The sequence below is a fragment of the Oncorhynchus nerka genome, linkage group LG24, assembly GCF_034236695.1.
Source record: "Oncorhynchus nerka isolate Pitt River linkage group LG24, Oner_Uvic_2.0, whole genome shotgun sequence".
Classification (NCBI taxonomy): domain Eukaryota; kingdom Metazoa; phylum Chordata; class Actinopteri; order Salmoniformes; family Salmonidae; genus Oncorhynchus; species Oncorhynchus nerka.
In genome coordinates this window covers 60,890,644-60,909,537 of record NC_088419.1, presented here as the reverse complement: position 1 = coordinate 60,909,537, position 18,894 = coordinate 60,890,644, and the positions used below count along the sequence as shown (strand labels likewise).

At 43.3% G+C, this 18,894-nt stretch overlaps 2 protein-coding genes across 2 annotated transcripts; one reads left to right on the top strand and one right to left on the bottom strand.

Annotated features, from left to right (window-relative positions):
• Positions 1-1,516: 1,516 nt before the first annotated feature.
• LOC115108352 (fibronectin type III and SPRY domain-containing protein 1-like) lies at positions 1,517-10,340 on the bottom strand. Its single transcript, XM_029632571.2, has 12 exons — positions 9,139-10,340; positions 8,048-8,143; positions 7,732-7,863; positions 6,996-7,097; positions 6,631-6,653; positions 6,061-6,182; positions 5,669-5,878; positions 3,875-3,973; positions 3,606-3,759; positions 3,184-3,518; positions 2,761-2,849; positions 1,517-2,645 (listed from the first exon to the last, which is right to left on the bottom strand). The coding sequence occupies exons 1-12, from the start codon at positions 9,151-9,153 to the stop codon at positions 2,535-2,537; spliced, it is 1,488 nt and encodes a 495-aa protein (XP_029488431.1). The 5' UTR covers positions 9,154-10,340; the 3' UTR covers positions 1,517-2,534.
• On the top strand, positions 10,313-17,697 carry LOC115108351 (transmembrane and immunoglobulin domain-containing protein 2-like). The gene is made up of 5 exons (XM_029632569.1): positions 10,313-10,428; positions 10,686-11,063; positions 11,239-11,283; positions 13,982-14,083; positions 17,196-17,697. The coding sequence occupies exons 1-5, from the start codon at positions 10,341-10,343 to the stop codon at positions 17,396-17,398; spliced, it is 816 nt and encodes a 271-aa protein (XP_029488429.1). The 5' UTR covers positions 10,313-10,340; the 3' UTR covers positions 17,399-17,697.
• Positions 17,698-18,894: the final 1,197 nt, after the last annotated feature.

Genomic DNA, 18,894 nt, shown 5'->3' with positions numbered 1-18,894 from the left:
GTATTCCTGAAAGAGGTGGGGTTTCAGGTGTCTCCGGAAGGTGGTGATTGACTCCGCTGTCCTGGCGTCGTGAGGGAGTTTGTTCCACCATTGGGGGGCCAGAGCAGCGAACAGTTTTGACTGGGCTGCGCGGGAACTGTACTTCCTCAGTGGTAGGGAGGCGAGCAGGCCAGAGGTGGATGAACGCAGTGCCCTTGTTTGGGTGTAGGGCCTGATCAGAGCCTGGAGGTACTGAGGTGCCGTTCCCCTCACAGCTCCGTAGGCAAGCACCATGGTCTTGTAGCGGATGCGAGCTTCAACTGGGAGAGAGCGGAGGAGCGGGGTGACGTGAGAGAACTTGGGAAGGTTGAACACCAGACGGGCTGCGGCGTTCTGGATGAGTTGTAGGGGTTTAATGGCACAGGCAGGGAGCCCAGCCAACAGCGAGTTGCAGTAATCCAGACGGGAGATGACAAGTGCCTGGATTAGGACCTGCGCTGCTTCCTGTGTGAGGCAGGGTCGTACTCTGCGGATGTTGTAGAGCATGAACCTACAAGAACGGGCCACCGCCTTGATGTTAGTTGAGAACGACAGGGTGTTGTCCAGGATCACGCCAAGGTTCTTAGCGCTCTGGGAGGAGGACACAATGGAGTTGTCAACCGTGATGGCGAGATCATGGAACGGGCAGTCCTTCCCGGGAGGAAGAGCAGCTCCGTCTTGCCGAGGTTCAGCTTGAGGTGGTGATCCGTCATCCACACTGATATGTCTGCCAGACATGCAGAGATGCGATTCGCCACCTGGTCATCAGAAGGGGAAAGGAGAAGATTAATTGTGTGTCGTCTGCATAGCAATGATAGGAGAGACCATGTGAGGTTATGACAGAGCCAAGTGACTTGGTGTATAGCGAGAATAGGAGAGGGCCTAGAACAGAGCCCTGGGGGACGCCAGTGGTGAGAGCGCGTGGTGAGGAGACAGATTCTCGCCACGCCACCTGGTAGGAGCGACCTGTCAGGTAGGACGCAATCCAAGCGTGGGCCGCGCCGGAGATGCCCAACTCGGGAGAGGGTGGAGAGGAGGATCTGATGGTTCACAGTATCGAAGGCAGCCGATAGGTCTAGAAGGATGAGAGCAGAGGAGAGAGAGTTAGCTTTAGCAGTGCGGAGCGCCTCCGTGATACAGAGAAGAGCAGTCTCAGTTGAATGACTAGTCTTGAAACCTGACTGATTTGGATCAAGAAGGTCATTCTGAGTGAGATAGCGGGAGAGCTGGCCAAGGACGGCACGTTCAAGAGTTTTGGAGAGAAAAGAAAGAAGGGATACTGGTCTGTAGTTGTTGACATCGGAGGGATCGAGTGTAGGTTTTCAGAAGGGGTGCAACTCTCGCTCTCTTGAAGACAGAAGGGACGTAGCCAGCGGTCAGGGATGAGTTGAGCTATTCTTGTGAGAACAGAATTGATCTGATATCTTTGAAAATGTAGTAGTCTTGAATCCTGAAATGTACTTCTGGTCCTCAATGTACCGACTGAGAGAAACACAGGGCTGTCTTACTGCTTTATTAACTGTGTGTGACAAACATACATACTGTAGTGTAAAAATGAAAGGAACATATTTACATTGTCAAATGTTTTAACCCGTGAAGTAAAACATTCTCCAGTGGAAGCTTTAAAGCATTGCAAGTTATATTCATATGATGCGTACCATCAACATGACAAAAACGTAGACGGTATTTAAAATAATAGCACCCCAGCATTGAGTTGAGACATCAGGTGACATGAATAAGGACTGGTGTTAACATCGGTAAACACTTGCAGCAACAATATCTCGGAATGTCTCTCTTCCAGGTAGTCCTCACCCGGCTCATGAAATCGTTTCTCTCCTCACTTCAGGTGGTGATTAAACGGTGACAAGTCAGGGCGACACGTTACAATACAATATTCAGACCCTCCGACCCCATACCAACCCTTCCCCAAGATCCAATCAGCAGTTCTGTATTTCCATCTGTGTCTCCACTGGTCCACACAGCTGCTGGTGATGTAGAATTCAATACATTCTTAAGTAGCAATAAACTTGTGACTATAAGCAGGTCGTTTCGCTACAAAGTTATTTGGGTTATACAGGTAAATTAGGTGCATCTGTACTGAGAAGCAACTAGCAAAATAAGAGGCAGAGGATTCCAAACATTCAGTATGTATTAATGACTACTGTACTACAACCGCGTTATATGGACTGTTTTTAGTTGCATTGGGGTCTGTCTGTTGCATTGAAATATTAACATATATTGTGCCTAGCTCCTAATATATTGGTAACTGGGTTATCTTCATTTGGCCTTTGTTGAATTAGGGATATGAATTAAATTACTTTATGATTCACTCCTGATACACTGAGGGCACCTGTCTGGAAGGCACAGGGAGTGTAGTAGTCTGATTGGGATCAGGCAGGTGTGGTGTGTATTGGGGGGGGGGTGAGCAGCGGCAGCGCTGGGACCAGTTTGAGCTCCGACCACCACACAGCCTGAATGGGGTTAAGTTCTGCTGCAGCAGTTGGTTCTGGCTGGGTCTAGGTGAGGCTGGTGTTGGAGCTGCTGGTACCACTATTCTTCCTCTGGCTGCTCTGCACCGCACTGGGCACCTGCAGACCCGTCTGCACTGAGAAACAACCATTCCACACCTGTAGGGGGAGATAGAGCACATGCTTAACTCACAGGCTGGATTTATCTCAGATACCGGTAGTGGTTTCATAACTTCTTTGCTCTGTGAGCCACCCAAAAATCTAAGTTCCTCACCGAGAAGGCTGGTATGACAGGCTGTGTGAACTTGGTTCTAAAAGTGTGCATCAGTGTCTTGGTTCTGGCATTGTAGAAAGACAGTGCACCTGGATGGAGAGAAAGGTAATGTCACGAATGTCCCAGTACTCTGAGGCAGCTTGAAATTTGATACAGCTGCATAGCTAAGGAACACAGAGTGGAAGGGGGGATACCTAGTCAGTTGTACAACTGAATGCATTCAACTGAAATGTGTCTTCCAAACTAGATGCAGACACCACCAGTGTTCATTTGATTACATTACCCAACCCATTCCTGGTCCAATCCTTAATTCAGACCAATTTAATGAAGTAGAGATAACAACGTGCTGTATGTCAGTCTGAGTTAAGTGGTGCTAACTGGATGGAGGAAACTGCTACAATGGGAACAGGAGATCCATCTCACCCTCCTCGTAGTTGCAGTAGACCCCTATGCGGTCCGGGATGGGACAGTCCAGGGTGCGGGCCTTGTTGTTGTGCTTGGCTGTGAGGCTCTGCTGCAGCCAGTTGTTCAGGTGGATGCACCATGATGCGTTGCTCTTCCCCAGCTGGTCAAAGCGGCCCAGGTTCCGCAGGGCCAAGCCCACAGCGAATGCTTTGCTCTCCTTATCGAACCGCACCTCCCAGTACTGCTGGCCTGCGTCAATAAAAGTGTCTCCCAGTACAGTGTAGGATTCAGCCGTGAATCGGTCTCTGCCGACCCGAGCAGATGGCACTCTCTTAGGTGAATTCATGGCTGTCCTAGGAGAGGAGGCCACCAAAGTTGAACACCGACTTTCATTCTATTCACTGTTAAGCACAAAGGATTTGGCAGAAAGTGTTTCTGACCTGGCAGGTGAGTGCATTGGAGATTGGTTGGTTCTGTTCTTGTCCTTGCGGATGTCCTGGACAACCTTCCCCCCGCAGCTGTCCCACTCCACACTGAGGTCCTCCACCTTCAGGTTCTGATGAGCTGAGCCGGCATCCAGCTTGAACAGGAAAGCTGCAAGGAGAGGTGCAGAGGGTTTTCTGACTCATTCTTATCTTGGCATCATCAGGACATTAAGGACATTCAGCTACATCCCTGTGGAAGACTATGTCCAGTTCAGTTCACTCACCATGTGTCTCCAGTGTTACAAGCTCAGAGAACTCTCCTGCCACAGCCTTGTTACACGCCTTCACACGGAACGTCATGTAGTGTGTGTCGAAGCGAAGCCCTGAAAATACATAATAATAACAATGATAATGAATATGATGGCTACTTGATAATTACAGTTGGTAAATTAGAGTCACCGTATTATTCCTAGACATGCCTTTCATACTGCCCTCTTCCTAGGGTGAGCTCCAAAAGTATTGGGACAGTGACACATTTCTTATTTTTTTCTGGCTCTGTACTCCTGCACGTTGGATTTTAAATGATACAATGACTATGGGGTTAAATTGCAAACTGTCAGCTTTAATTTGAGGGTATTTTCATCCATATCGAGTTAACTGTTTCGAAATTACAGAACTTTCTGTACATATTCCCTCCATTTTAGGGGACCAAAAGTTTTTGGACGAATACACTTAAATAATGTATTGTATCAATTTTATTGTAAATATGAATAGTGTTTCTAAACACTTCTTTATTAATATGGATGCTACCATGATTAAGGATAGTCCTGAATGAAATTGTGAATAATGATGAGTGACAAAGTTACAGACACACAAATATCATACCCCTAAGACATGCTAACTTCTCACCATCCCCCCCAAAATGCTAACCTGTTATTATAATGGTGAGAAGTTAGCATGTCTTGGGGGTATGATATTTGTGTGTCTGTAACTTTGTCACTCATCATTATTCACGATTCATTTGGGACTGTCCACAATCATGGTAGCCTCCACATTAATGTAGGTAGAAGTGTTTAGAAATGCCTCCCGAGTGGCAAAGTGGTCTAAGGCAGTGCTAGCTGTACCACTAGAGATTCTGGGTTCGAGTCCAGGCTCTGTCGCGACCGGGAGACCCATGGGGGCGGCGACAATTGGCCCAGCTTCGTCCGGGTTATGGGAGGGTTCGACAGGGACAAGCGGCTCCTGTGGCGGGCTGGGTGCAGTACACACTGACACGGTTGCCAGGTGCACAGTGTTTCCTCTGACACATTGGTGTGGCTGGCTTCCACATTGTGTCAAGAAGCAGTTGGGTTTTGTTTCGGAGGACACACGGCTCTTGACAGCTCTCGACCTTCGCCTCTCCCGAGTCCATACGGGAGTTGCAGAAATGAGACAAGACTGTGACTACCAATTGGATACCACGAAATTGGGAAGAAAAAGCGGTAAAAAAACATATATTATATTTACAATAAAAGTGACTCCAAAATAACACATTATTTACCATTAATTTCTATTCTGCACAAAATAATCTACAAATGCATCCAACAAGTTTGTAGAATCACAATCTTGATGTAATAATCATTGTGTGCTAGGAATATGGGACCAAATACTGAACTTTTGACTACTTTAATACACATAAGTGAATTTGTCCCAATACTTTTGGTCCCCTAAAATGGGAGGAATATGTACAAAAAGTGCTTTAATTTCTAAACAGTTCACCCGATATGGATGAAAATACCCTCAAATTAAAGCTGACAGTCTGCAGTTTAACCTCATAGTAAAAGCTGAAGTGCTGGAGTACAGAGCCAAAACAACAACAAAATTGTCACTGTCCCAATACTTTCGGAGCTCACTATAGTTTAATGTCCACAACCTGGCTCAACCCTAACCCTAGCTTTATGTTCACACCCTGGCTCAAACCTAATCCTAAACATAATCCTATTTCTAACGTTAATCCTAGTTTCATGTCCACATTCCGGTTCAACCCTAACCCTAGCCATAACTCTAACCCTTACTTCTCTTCTCGAGTCAACTCTTACCTGTAAGGGTGTACTCGGTCTCGCAGATGCCCTCCACTACCATCCATGGGTAGTCCTCTCGGGCGCGGGGCGGCCCCTCATGGTTGGTGCGGCGGTGTTCCAGGTCATAGTGGTCTATCTTGCTGTCGGGCTCAGGCAGAGCCCACTGTACCGTCACCGTATTGTCACACACCTGGCACTCTGACACCAGAATCTCTGGGGTCGCAGGCACTGGGGAAGAGAGAGATTAGGCTTATTGTCCTACTCTTTAGTGACTACCAGCCACAAGCGAAAGACAAAATAATTGTACACATACAAGGCAGCAGTATTGTATTTCAAAAATCCCAATTCATATTAACTATAAAGTTCAGTTCTTAAAGAAAACCAATAGACATGACAGTTCACAGACTGACCTGGGAGGAACTTGATGGCCTGCAGCATCTCCCTCTCTTGGGTGAAGTCCACCATCATGTGACTCATGCTGTCAGTGGCTTTGGCTTTCAGCGACAAACGGAAGGCTGGGGCCATTGTCACACTGCTCTCCCACAAACAAAAACACAAAGAATGAGACATGCCTCATTATTCAAACCACTGAAGGACTGAGGGGACACATTAGTTAGTGAGTGTTGTACTGTAGTACTACTATAACTAATCACTACACAGAGCTAAAATACTCTTCAACTGTACCACACAAAAACATGAATGAATCATGAACTGACATACGTGAAACATACAAGCTAAACTGACACTGCCAGAGAGGGGATAGACTGGCGCATGTGCCATGAGGGACTGACACATGTTTGAGACAGAGAGGACAGGTGAGGTGAGGGAGAAAAGGCTGAGATGAAATGCCAGAGTGGTGATGAAAGAGCGTGCTACAGAGTGATTGTATGGAATCTATATTTTGTTGGAAAGCATGTGGGTGAGCAGATGGTTAGGGAGTTAAGAAGATACTCTGAGAAATGGGCAGCAATGTACTATACCTATCCTTAATGTCTTTGGCCGCCTGGAGAGAAGCAGAGAGGGAAAGGAAAAGGAAATGAAGGAGATACGGACAAACAGAGAACTGAGTTGCAGCCACATCCTTACAATAAAAACAACACATCTGTGTTAATAAGTTGACACACATCACAACAAACCACATCAGATGAACATACTGTACTGCTTTACAATAACTGTAAATAAAGATAAGAAACAGGTAGTAACTGTGTTCAAACAACAGTCATGCCACTAAAACCATTATGAACCATTATGGATATCCTCACGCTAAATACCAATGACATCGTGGCGTCATTGCATAAAATATGTAAATGAAAGTTAGGTTGTAGAAGATTTTGCCAACCGTTACCTGAGTGAAGTCGTCTGCTTCCGAGGAGCAGAGAGTCTGATTGGCTACCTCCAATAGCTCCTCGGAGCTCTCCAGGGCTTTGGAGCATGCACTCAGCTGACTCTGAGAGAGAGAGAGCATGATATATTTAATCACAGTCCAGACACTGTTTCCTTTCAATATAATGAATGTCTTCTATACTGTACTGTTTCTTTCCATCAGAGGAAAAGTTCATAAGAAAGTTATTTGGGTTGAATAGCTTTGAATCACTTTCTTTTTTAATTAACCTACTGGAAACTGTACAATATATCCGTTTGGCTACCCACACACATAATCAAGCACAGAAGGATGCAGTGTAGTGATGTCATTACAAAGCTGCCCCTGCCGTGGCTTTGTCTGACTGACTGACAGTCAGAGGCTAAGAGATAAAGCAGGATTATACACAGACACAATAATCCTCTAGGAATAATAACGTTGCGAACCCCAACACACACAGCCTTTCATGGCAACATTTCTTTCATAGCAACTCTGAATCAGTCTGCACAAAAAGTTCACCCAAATTGTGAGCCTGAGAATGAGTCATGCTACATTGATCATAAGCTGATCTTATGATCGGATAGCCTGGAGAAGTCATCAAAATATTGTTCCAATGTTGAATGTTGATGTTCAAGATGTTGATCTTGAAATCTCAAGAAAATGCAAAGCAAAATCCTGTAAAACCCCTTATCCAGTAAAAGCCCAATAAAGCTGAACTGACCTGTAGCTCATAGGTGCGGCTGGCCCTCTCCTGTTTGATCCTGGTGACCATGCTGTCCTTTATATCGTCCAGTACTGAGTGGAGGGAGCTGAACTCTGTCTCCAGGTCCTCCTGGACACGGCTGGAGTTAACCTGCAGGGGTCAATAGAGAAGGAATCAGTACACAGATAGATACCATGTACATCCAGCCAGTCCGTCTGACTAGTATGCCACGCCATGCCAAATTCATAAAACCATGTGTCTATTGTGTTGTGCACATATCCTACTGTCAGGCTGGCATCTTATTGTTAGAACATCCACACGCGTTGTACAATACCTCCAGGTTCTCCAGGCTCTGTTTCTGACAGCAGATGAAGTTTGTGATCTCCTCATTCTTCAGGGCCAGGGTGGTGGTGATCTTACGAAGCGATTCCTTAACAACATACAAAAGGTTATTAAGCCTAAGAATATATTAGAGAGAACATTATTACATTTTCACATTGGACCAAGTTCTCAATACGCAGAATATAATATTTCCTTGAGATGCCTTGCTTCAAGACAACACATCAGTAGTGACTCCTAACAATACTAGCGTACATTTAAAGAAGTAAGGATTAATCATAAATGGTTAGTAGGCTACTTAGTCCCCCAAATCTCTTCCTGGTAAATTCCACTTCTGTGTAAATTGTGACAAGGGCGGCATCTTGCTACATAACCATAAGGATACGCATCCATCATTTAATAATGTGTCTCCTCTCCAGTGGTTAGGTTTAACCCATCATAATACACTAGGCACCATGGGCACCCTATCTCTGCAGCAGCCAAGCTAAACTCAATATGATACTGATTTAAGAAGATCCAGGCAAATTATGTTAAACATTTCCACAGTCCAGTCCCACACATCAGGTTTATAGAATCATTCACTCCCAACCCAAGAAGCATTTAATATGCTCTTTCCTGCGAGAGGCTATGCGCCAGGCCCCAATAATGGGGATAATGGGACACACTCTACACTTATTGCAACCTCGGGCTCAACAAATCGGTCAAAACTAAAAACAGACAGCTGTTAATGTGTCTTGGACTGGTATGCATTTACAAGTTAAATCATTAAAGACTATTCTGAGACCTCGTTAGTCGCAGTTTTTCTCGCCCACGAATTGGAGTCTTCTTGGCGGAAAGTGATGCTCATGGTGCATCGAATGTTTGATGTACTGCAAATCTTTATGACGACGCGCCTCCGCGAAATACGCATCATCTTTTAAATCAACTAAAATATGTAAACATACAAGGTTGTATTAAAAGGACAGAATACAATCAAATGATATATAACAGCAACAAAGTACCGGTCCTTCGCGCTACTCCCCTTTCTTTGTACGCCCTGCGACCGCAGCAAACACAAAACACCTGTTCGGCCACTTCTATCCTTACCTTCTGATCTCCCATCTTGCCAGAATAAGAAACCGGTACCGGTGTATCAGTAATTATAAAGGCTATTCGTCGCCGTCCCCTATTTTTGGTTTATTTGCAGCACACTCTACTGGGCTGGTACTGATGCTGCCGGAGTGCATTGCATCTTTCGTCCAACGCCTAGGGCCGTAGTGTGTATTGCGCAGACGCAGTAGATGAGAACTCTGGGTATTGTCGTTTTTATGTCTGTATCTGGGGGTGAAGGCTATGCGTTTTCCTTGGTAAATGAAAAGCACCTATGGAGAAAATGCAAATGATTATTAATTTAAAAGGCCTATTTCATATGCTAAATGGTATTCTTTAGTTTACCCTCAGGGTTTCCACCAAATAGATGACATAACACATGAGGTTTTTCATGTTTTAGTAGGCTGCCTGTCCTGTGTTTGACCTCTTTCTTCTAACTTTTAATTTGATCTTTATTTTACTAGGCAAGTCAGTTAAGAACTTATTTTCAATGACGGCCTAGGAACAGTGGGTTAACTGCCTGTTTAGGGGCAGAACGACAGATTTGTACTTTGTCAGCTCGGGGATTTGAACTTGCAACCTTTCGGTTACTAGTTCAACACTCTAACCACTAGGCTACCCTGCCGCCCCTAACTACCATAATAAGTGACACATTTTAATGAAAAGGAAAAGACACAATGTGTCATCAATGTTGTTCACTCATTATCACATTATACACATTCTGTGTGGGTTCATCTTCTTACTTCATTGTTCATGACACTCCAAGCGGATAAACTATTTAAATCAGAAACTTTGCATGGCTATTTGATCTTAGTATTGTTTTATGACCGAAAGTCACACGGATATTCCAGAATGATTGTAGTGGTGAAGTGAGTTAACACATTTGGACCAAAACCCCAAAACTCTCGGAAGCCCTTCCAGTTTCTTTGAGCCATACTTACAATATGCCCTTAAATTCCACAGTGCACACCTGCAGTAGCAACGTTTGAGGACACATGTGACTGCAAGACAACTATGTGTGTAGAGTTTAGTAACTCAGCAAATGTTGTTTTTAATGTAGTCGACAACTCTTTGTAGTAATATGTGCATCCCCCATCACCCCTCAATGTCTGGTTTCAGTATGTGGTAAATGTTGAGCACTTCCTTCCACCCACACATATAGAGTCCTTCCTCATCTCACTCAGGAAGGTACTGTAGCTATGACATGTGGGGACACACTAAGAATCCCACCATTAAGCCATAAAATGGCCATCTGGAGAAAAGTGACCCTCTTGCTGTTTCTTACAGGTAGGATTACTATTCCTTGCTCTTCAACTCATCAATACATGGTTTAAATTTGACTATATATTTATTTATTTATTTATTTATTTATTTAACCTTTATGGTCATACAAACATTTGCATTTGCTTTTGCTTTTTGCAATTATATTCATAGCTCATTGATTTTCGTTTGCTTTTTCCCTGATCTATACTCACACAATCTCTTGTTTGCATCTAAATGATCAAACAACTAATCTCTCAATTGTGTGCATTCTCCTGCAACAGGAACGTTGGTGAAGCCTGGTCTGAGCACTGTGATCCTGGATCAGCCACCAAGGACAGTGGAAGTTCATCTTGGTTCCTCACTTACCCTGAACTGCAGTTTTATGCCCCAAACTCGTGTCACGGTGAACTGGTATTTCAGCCCAACTGGCCACTCAAGCTGCAGCTCTAATACACTGCTGAACAGCAGTACCCATTCGGCAGACAAAAGTGGGAAGCTGGATGCTGGGGGTCATGTATCTAAAGAATCTAGAGAGAGTTGGTCCAGATTAATTCTTAAAGATGTCACACACAATAACAGTGGATGGTACTTTTGCCATGTCTCAGTAGAGATTCCCGTCCTTCAACAAGCATGTAGCAATGGAACTCATGTTAATATATGTAAGTAGAGAAGGAAATCGATTTTTATCTCATTCATCAGTCTCTGTGAAATGTTTAGAAATGTTATGATGATGAGTCTTACAACAGTATTGTCAGTGGCAGCACTACTGTTGTTACTGAATGATATACTGTAAATATATTTTTTTAACAACTCATTATGGTCTTTCTATTGCAGCGGACAACCAGATGAAAAGTACCACTTATACTCCATTGATGACAGGTAAATCCTCCAAACCAGAGGCTTTTTCACTGTGTGTGTGTGTGTGTGTGTGTGTGTGTGATGTGCGGGTTGACTCATAACATACAGTCATCGTGGGGGGATTTAGGGTCATAAAATATTGGGCGGGTTGAATAAAGAGAAAACAATACCTTAAAAATCCATAAATGTATAATTATGGTGCAATTTCATTGAGGCTTTTATTTCATTATTTTAGGTTATCTGGCATTAGTGCATAGGCCTAAGCTTTAGAAACTAACTGTATACGTGAAATAGCCTACATGCCAATCGCCAAAGCTTTTGGGAACAGGAAGAAAAAGTTCACTTCGATCCATCAAGGCTAAAAAAAATTTAATTCAGTAAGAGATAAGCTGCGAAATAGAACATTTAAAATAAAGAGAAGGGAGGGCCAGAAAATAAATGTTTGGGAAAGATTTGGGGAAGTGGTAAAAGAGGATAATAGCATGTTATGTGATGATTGTGTGATGGTTGTGATGCGCTATACAAATTCGACAGTCACAAGACTGTTGTTTTGTTCTTTTTGTTATTGCGTCTTCTTCCTGGACCCTAACCATCTTTGCTCCTTGAAAGAAGCGGAGATCACAGAGAACTTTGCTGATGTCAACTAGATCAGCCTGGACTCATGGACTTGACATAACATAGTAAATGTAAATCTGGGACACTCAAGTTAGTATGATATGTTACATTTGGTATGGTTACATAAGAGGTGTGGTTACTTAAGGCAAAAACAAAAGTTGGCAGGGGAAGGGTTAGCTAAAAGGGTTAGGGTTAGCTAACATGCTAAGTAGTTGCAAAGTAGCAAAAAATGTGTGGGTAGTTGAAAAGTTGCTAATTAGCTGAATTTCTAAAGATGTCCGTGATGAGATTCAAACTCGGAACCGTTGAGTTGCTAGATGTTTGCATTATACAAAAGGTTGTGAGTTTGAATCTCATGACGGACAACTTTAGCATTTAGTTCATTAGCAACTTTGCAACTACATACTACTTTTTTGCTACTTTGCAACTACTTAGCATGTTAGCTAACACTTCCCCTAACATTAACCCTTCCCCTAACATAAACCCTTCCCCTAACCCTAACTTGAACCCTTTTAGCTAACCCTTCCCCTAACCCTAACCATAAGCAATTAGCCTAACTCCTAGACTTAACAATAACCTTAACCCCTAACTCCAAACTCCTAGACGTCTCGCCATCACGGTTGACAACTCCATTGTGTCCTCCTCCCAGAGCGCTAAGAACCTTGGCGTGATCCTGGACAACACCCTGTCGTTCTCAACTAACATCAAGGCGGTGGCCCGTTCTTGTAGGTTCATGCTCTACAACATCCGCAGAGTACGACCCTGCCTCACACAGGAAGCAGCGCAGGTCCTAATCCAGGCACTTGTCATCTCCCGTCTGGATTACTGCAACTCGCTGTTGGCTGGGCTCCCTGCCTGTGCCATTAAACCCCTACAACTCATCCAGAACGCCGCAGCCCGTCTGGTGTTCAACCTTCCCAAGTTCTCTCACGTCACCCCGCTCCTCCGCTCTCTCCACTGGCTTCCAGTTGAAGCTCGCATCCGCTACAAGACCATGGTGCTTGCCTACGGAGCTGTGAGGGGAACGGCACCTCAGTACCTCCAGGCTCTGATCAGGCCCTACACCCCAAACAAGGGCACTGCGTTCATCCACCTCTGGCCTGCTCGCCTCCCTACCACTGAGGAAGTACAGTTCCCGCGCAGCCCAGTTCAAAACTGTTCGCTGCTCTGGCCCCCAATGGTGGAACAAACTCCCTCACGACGCCAGGACAGCGGAGTCAATCACCACCTTCCGGAGACACCTGAAACCCCACCTCTTTCAGGAATACCTAGGATAGGATAAAGTAATCCTTCTCACCCCCCTTAAAAGATTTAGATGCACTATTGTAAAGTGGCTGTTCCACTGAATGTCTTAAGGTGAACGCACCAATTTGTAAGTCGCTCTGGATAAGAGCGTCTGCTAAATGACTTAAATGTAATGTAAATGTAGACTTGCTAATGTTAGCCACCTAGCCACGTAGCTAGAATCCATAACATATATGTTTTGCAAGTCGTAACATATACTACGTTTTGCAAATTCATAACATATTGTACGTTTTAAATTCGTAACACATAATGAATTATAATTCGTAACATATCATATGAAATGGTTGATGGACATCCACAAAATAACACATCCATTAGAAATGTAACATATCCTACTAAATGGACTGTCTCGGATTTATGTACAAAATAATATAAAAATGTTCTGAGACTAGACTGACTAGATAGAATGAATGCTTCAATCTATTTATGACATTATTCTGGTGAGCAAGGGTTTATTTAGTCTTCTAGGGCAGCATATAATGACAGAAGAGAAGTTGACTAACAAATAATCTACCAAAATGTCAGAAAAAAAAATTCTAGCTTTGACAGCGCATTTTCTATATTAGCAGGTTAGGATCGTGTGTGGTCCTCAGATTTTCACAATACATATAGTTGGGTGATTGCGATAGGGTTATTAGCTATTGTGAATGGGTAAGGGTGAACAAACAGCTGACCTGCACACCACTAATGTGTGTGTTTGTGGGTGAGAAGATGTCAAATGAAATAACTGCTGTTTACCCCCTCCTCACCTTCCAATCAGTAACTCTGTCTCGCCCTTCCAATCGGGTTCTGCTTGTAGACTGGAGGCTGTGGGTAGCAGTGGGAGCAGCGAGTGCCATACTTGTCACACTGCTAGTGGTCATCTGGATCTTAATACAACGAAGGGGATGCAAGAGCAGAGGTACAAGACAGTTTTTGTTCCAAAATATATTTATCTATATGTTGAACTTAATTTCAAACCAGATCTTGTGCCCTAAAGCAGAGAGGAGTAGTTTGTAGAGGGGGAGGATGATCAAACCTAAAGCAGAGAGGAGTCGTTTGTAGAGGGGGAGGATGATCAAACCTAAAGCAGAGAGGAGTCGTTTGTAGAGGGGGAGGATGATCAAACCTAAAGCAGAGAGGAGTCGTTTGTAGAGGGGGAGGATGATCAAACCTAAAGCAGAGAGGAGTCGTTTGTAGAGGGGGAGGATGATCAAACCTAAAGCAGAGAGGAGTCGTTTGTAGAGGGGGAGGATGATCAAACCTAAAGCAGAGAGGAGTCGTTTGTAGAGGGGGAGGATGATCAAACCTAAAGCAGAGAGGAGTCATTTGTAGAGGGGGAGGATGATCAAACCTAAAGCAGAGAGGAGTCGTTTGTAGAGGGGGAGGATGATCAAACCTAAAGCAGAGAGGAGTATTTGTAGATGGGGAGGATGATCAAACCTAAAGCAGAGAGGAGTATTTGTAGATGGGGAGGATGATCAAACCTAAAGCAGAGAGGAGTCGTTTGTAGAGGGGGAGGATGATCAAACCTAAAGCAGAGAGGAGTAGTTTGTAGAGGGGGAGGATGATCAAACCTAAAGCAGAGAGGAGTCGTTTGTAGAGGGGGAGGATGATCAAACCTAAAGCAGAGAGGAGTAGTTTGTAGATGGGGAGGATGATCAAACCTAAAGCAGAGAGGAGTAGTTTGTAGAGGGGGAGGATGATCAAACCTAAAGCAGAGAGGAGTAGTTTGTAGAGGGGAAGGATGATCAAACTTAAAGCAGAGAGGAGTAGTTTGTAGATGGGGAGGATGATCAAACCTAAAGCAGAGAGGAGTAGTTTGTAGAGGGGGAGGATGATCAAACCTAAAGCAGAGAGGAGTAGTTTGTAGAGGGGGAGGATGATCAAACTTAAAGCAGAGAGGAGTAGTTTGTAGAGGGGAAGGATGATCAAACTTAAAGCAGAGAGGAGTAGTTTGTAGAGGGGGAGGATGATCAAATCACATGTTATTGGTCACATACATGTTTAGCAGATGTTATTGCAAGTGTAGCGAAAAGCTTATGAAACAGATGAAAGAAAACTCTGTAATATATATACAGTTGAAGTCTGAAGTTTACATACACCTTAGCCAAATACATTTAAACTCAGTTTTTCACAATTCCTGACATTTAATCCTAGTAAAAATGTCCTGTTTTAGGTCAGTTAGGATCACCACTTTCTTTTAAGAATGTGAAAATTCAGAATAATAGCAGAGAGAATTATTTATAAGCTTTTATTTCTTTCATCACATTCCCAGTGAGTCAGAAGTTTACATACACTCAATTAGTATTTGGTAGCATTGCCTTTACATTGTTTAACTTGGGTCAAACGGTTTGGGTAGCCTTCCACAAGCTTCCCACAATAAATTGGGTGAATATTGGCCCATTCCTCCTGATAGAGCTGGTGTAACTGAGTCAGGTTCGAAGGCCTCCTTGCTCGCACACACTTTTTCAGTTCTGCCCACAAATGTTATATGGGATTGAGCTCAGGGCTTTGTGATGGCCACTCCAATACTTTGATTTTGTTGTCCTTAAGCCATTTTGCCACCACTTTGGAAGTATGCTTGGAGTCATTGTCCATTTGGAAGACCCATTTGCGACCAAGCTTTAACTTCCTGATTGATGTCTTGAGATGTTGTTTCAACATATCCACATAATTTTCCTTCGTCATGATGCCATCTATTCTGTGAAGTGCACCAGTCCCTCCTGCAGCAAAGCACCCCCACAACATGATGCTGCCATCCCTTGCTTCACGGTTGGGATAATGTTCTTCGGCTTGCAAGCCTCCCCCTTTTAACTCCAAACATAACGATGTCATTATGGCCAAACAATTCTATTTTTGTTTCATCAGACCAGAGGACATTTCTCCAAAAAGTATGATCTTTGTCCCCATGTGCAGTTGCACACCGTAGTCTGGCTTTTTTTTATGGCGGTTTTGGAGCAGTTGCTTCTTCCTTGCTGAGCGGCCTTTCAGGTTATGTCAATATAGGACTCGTTTGACTGTGGATATAGATACTTTTGTACCTGTTTCCTCCAGCATCTTCACAAGGTCCTTTGCTGTTGTTCTGGGATTGATTTGCACTTTTCACACCAAAGTACGTTCATCTCTAGGAGACAGAACACGTCTCCTTCCTGAGCGGTATGACAGCTGCGTGGTCCCATGGTGTATATACTTGCATACTCTTGTTTGTACAGATGAACGTGGTACCTTCAGGCGTTTGGAAATTGCTCCCAAGGATGAACCAGACTTGTGGTCTACAATTTTTTTTCTGAGGTCTTGGCTGATTTCTTTTGATTTTCCCATGATGTCAATCAAAGAGGTAGGGCTTGAAATGCATCCACAGGTACACCTCCAATTGACTCAAATGATGTCAATTAGCCTATCAGAAGCTTCTAAAGCCACAACATAATTCTCCAAGCTGTTTAAAGGCACAGTCAACTTAGTGTATGTAAACTTCTGACCCACTGGAATTGTGATACAGTGAATTATAAGTGTGTTAATCTGTCTGTAAACAATTGTTGGAAGAATTACTTGTGTCATGCATCAAGCAGATGTCCTAACTGACTTGCCCAAGTTATAGTTTGTTAACAAGAAATTTGTGGAGTGGTTGAAAAACAAGTTAATGACTCCAACCTAAGTCTATGTAAACTTCCGACTTCAAATGTATCATAGCACTGAGAGAGAGAGAATAAGAGAGAGAGGGAGACATGAAAAAACAGCAAGCCTTGTGCACTCATTTACAGAGCAGCTAATATGCACAAAGTGAGATCTGCCCTTAGAGTGTGTTGAATGAGAGATCAGGTGGTATGTGGTTAGAAGCTCTGAGACAGAGCGGGGGAGGATAGGTGAACGTCTCAGGTTCATTCTTTGCAGCTTCTCAGCTGTGTCTTGTCCTTTCTGCCCAGTCTACGACCTTCTTGACAGTGCAGGCTGCTGAGCAAGGACAGTTAATCAGATGTGAATATTTGTTGGTGTGACAATGACTTGAGTATTTTTTTCTTGTGTATTTCCAGAAAATCCTATCTATTCGAATATGCCTCCACCAAGATCTGCAATAAAACAGCCCTCTCCGCATCCAGGAATACAGATGGACAACCAGAAGTTTCCTTCTCCTTTAAAACACACCAGGACCCCAGCCACAGCCCATTACAGCAAACATGTCAGGACCCCAACTCCAGCCAGGACCCATGACAGCAAATATAGCCTAGAATCCTAAGACTTTTTATGATTCCAATTAATCATATTTCCTCTACTGAAACTATGTCAGCAAGTAATTTGTTATCTCGTGTGTTGTGAGTGAAGTCTGACTTGGTCCTATCCTGTCCTATTACATGAGCTATCACGTTAGTATGTTTTTTTCAGGGACTGCTGTTGATTACTTTTCCAGCAATTGGCATGCCATGGTAGCCTACTAAATTCTGAGAAATTATTGTTGTGTAAATATTATTCTCAGGGTAATTTAATGTTCTCCAAGTTCTATAAAGCATAATCTAGCAATAAAGAAAATAAGTGCTATTTTCTGGAATTTACAGTATGTTGTATCAGTAGCCATTGTAAAAAAGATTGGGCAAACCACTGTGGGCTTGAAGGAATTATCTACATCTGTTAATAGTGCATTAATGAAATTCCATATTTCAGTATTTTCTTGCAATTGTAGTGAAAGATTAGTGGAATCTGTGTGGGTAGCTGGACAGGTAGGATGACTGACAGTGAAGGTGAACAGGTGGTCACGTGTCAGGTGACAGAGAAATGGATGAGACGGAGGCAGGAATTATTTTAACCATAAAGTGGTATATTTACTGAGTAGTCTGTGTTGCATCACAAAGGAAACAAATAACATGTATACAATCAAATTCATAATCAAAGATCAAATCATATCAGTCATTATTAACATAATTTAGGGAATTCAACAGTCCAGTTTATTAAGAAGTCAATAGTAATCATCCGTGAGTCATTTAGGCTCACAACTATTTATCATAAATCATGAGAATACAAACAGTGAATGGTTATACAATCTATAATCCCCATGATCAAAGTCAATCAGTTAGCAAACAATGACGTTTCTCATTTCACGCTTTCAACAGTCTTCATGTGTACATATAATTAATTTCAATACACATGAACCATATCGATTGTGTAATTGGCCTATGAGGATCTGTAGGGCCGTGATCATTGACAATTCACATTACACAATATGTTTGAAGCTGCGCTCCAAAGCCGCGCTCCGCGATGATAACTATTAACAGTAACTGAATGGCCCACTCTCCCGATCGCCACAGATAATTCAGAAAGGTAACATGAAAGGTAACAGAGTCGGTGGACTTACGTGGATTCATGGGCGCACAGAACTTCTGAATGAGATGGAGTTAAGGAAGAGAAAGCAGCGAGATCAGGCGATGGCAATTTCCTCCTTTTATGGAGTTGAGATCTGTCGGACATTTCCACCTGACCTAATTAAAGCGCCCCTGGCCCAGCTGAGTAAATGGCAATGAATTAAAGGAGTATTCCACCAACTCCATGGGCCTTTTCTACAGTAGTGTCAAAATTGTGAACAAATACTATGTGACTGGCAATTGTGCTATACATGTATGCAAGGACATAAACATACATCAAGTTCGTTTTAGACAAAGTCTTTAAAATGATAGCCTACTAGACAACCACTTCAAAGGTGTCATCCTAAAAACAGAGCCAATGTATCGGTCTAATGTATCA

Bases quoted from the DNA above. Each gene is read 5' to 3' on its own strand.
- LOC115108352 (XM_029632571.2), bottom strand. The intron at 7,098-7,731 runs GTCAGTTCAGCT...TCTCTCTCTCAG, and splicing joins GCCGCACCTATGAGCTACAG to AGTCAGCTGAGTGCATGCTC. The intron at 3,519-3,605 runs GTCAGAAACACT...CTCCTCTCCTAG, and splicing joins CCAATGCACTCACCTGCCAG to GACAGCCATGAATTCACCTA.
- LOC115108351 (XM_029632569.1), top strand. From the start codon at position 10,341: ATGACATGTGGGGACACACTAAGAATCCCACCATTAAGCCATAAAATG. The intron at 10,429-10,685 runs GTAGGATTACTA...CTCCTGCAACAG, and splicing joins CCTCTTGCTGTTTCTTACAG to GAACGTTGGTGAAGCCTGGT. The intron at 11,284-13,981 runs GTAAATCCTCCA...TTCTGCTTGTAG, and splicing joins TTATACTCCATTGATGACAG to ACTGGAGGCTGTGGGTAGCA.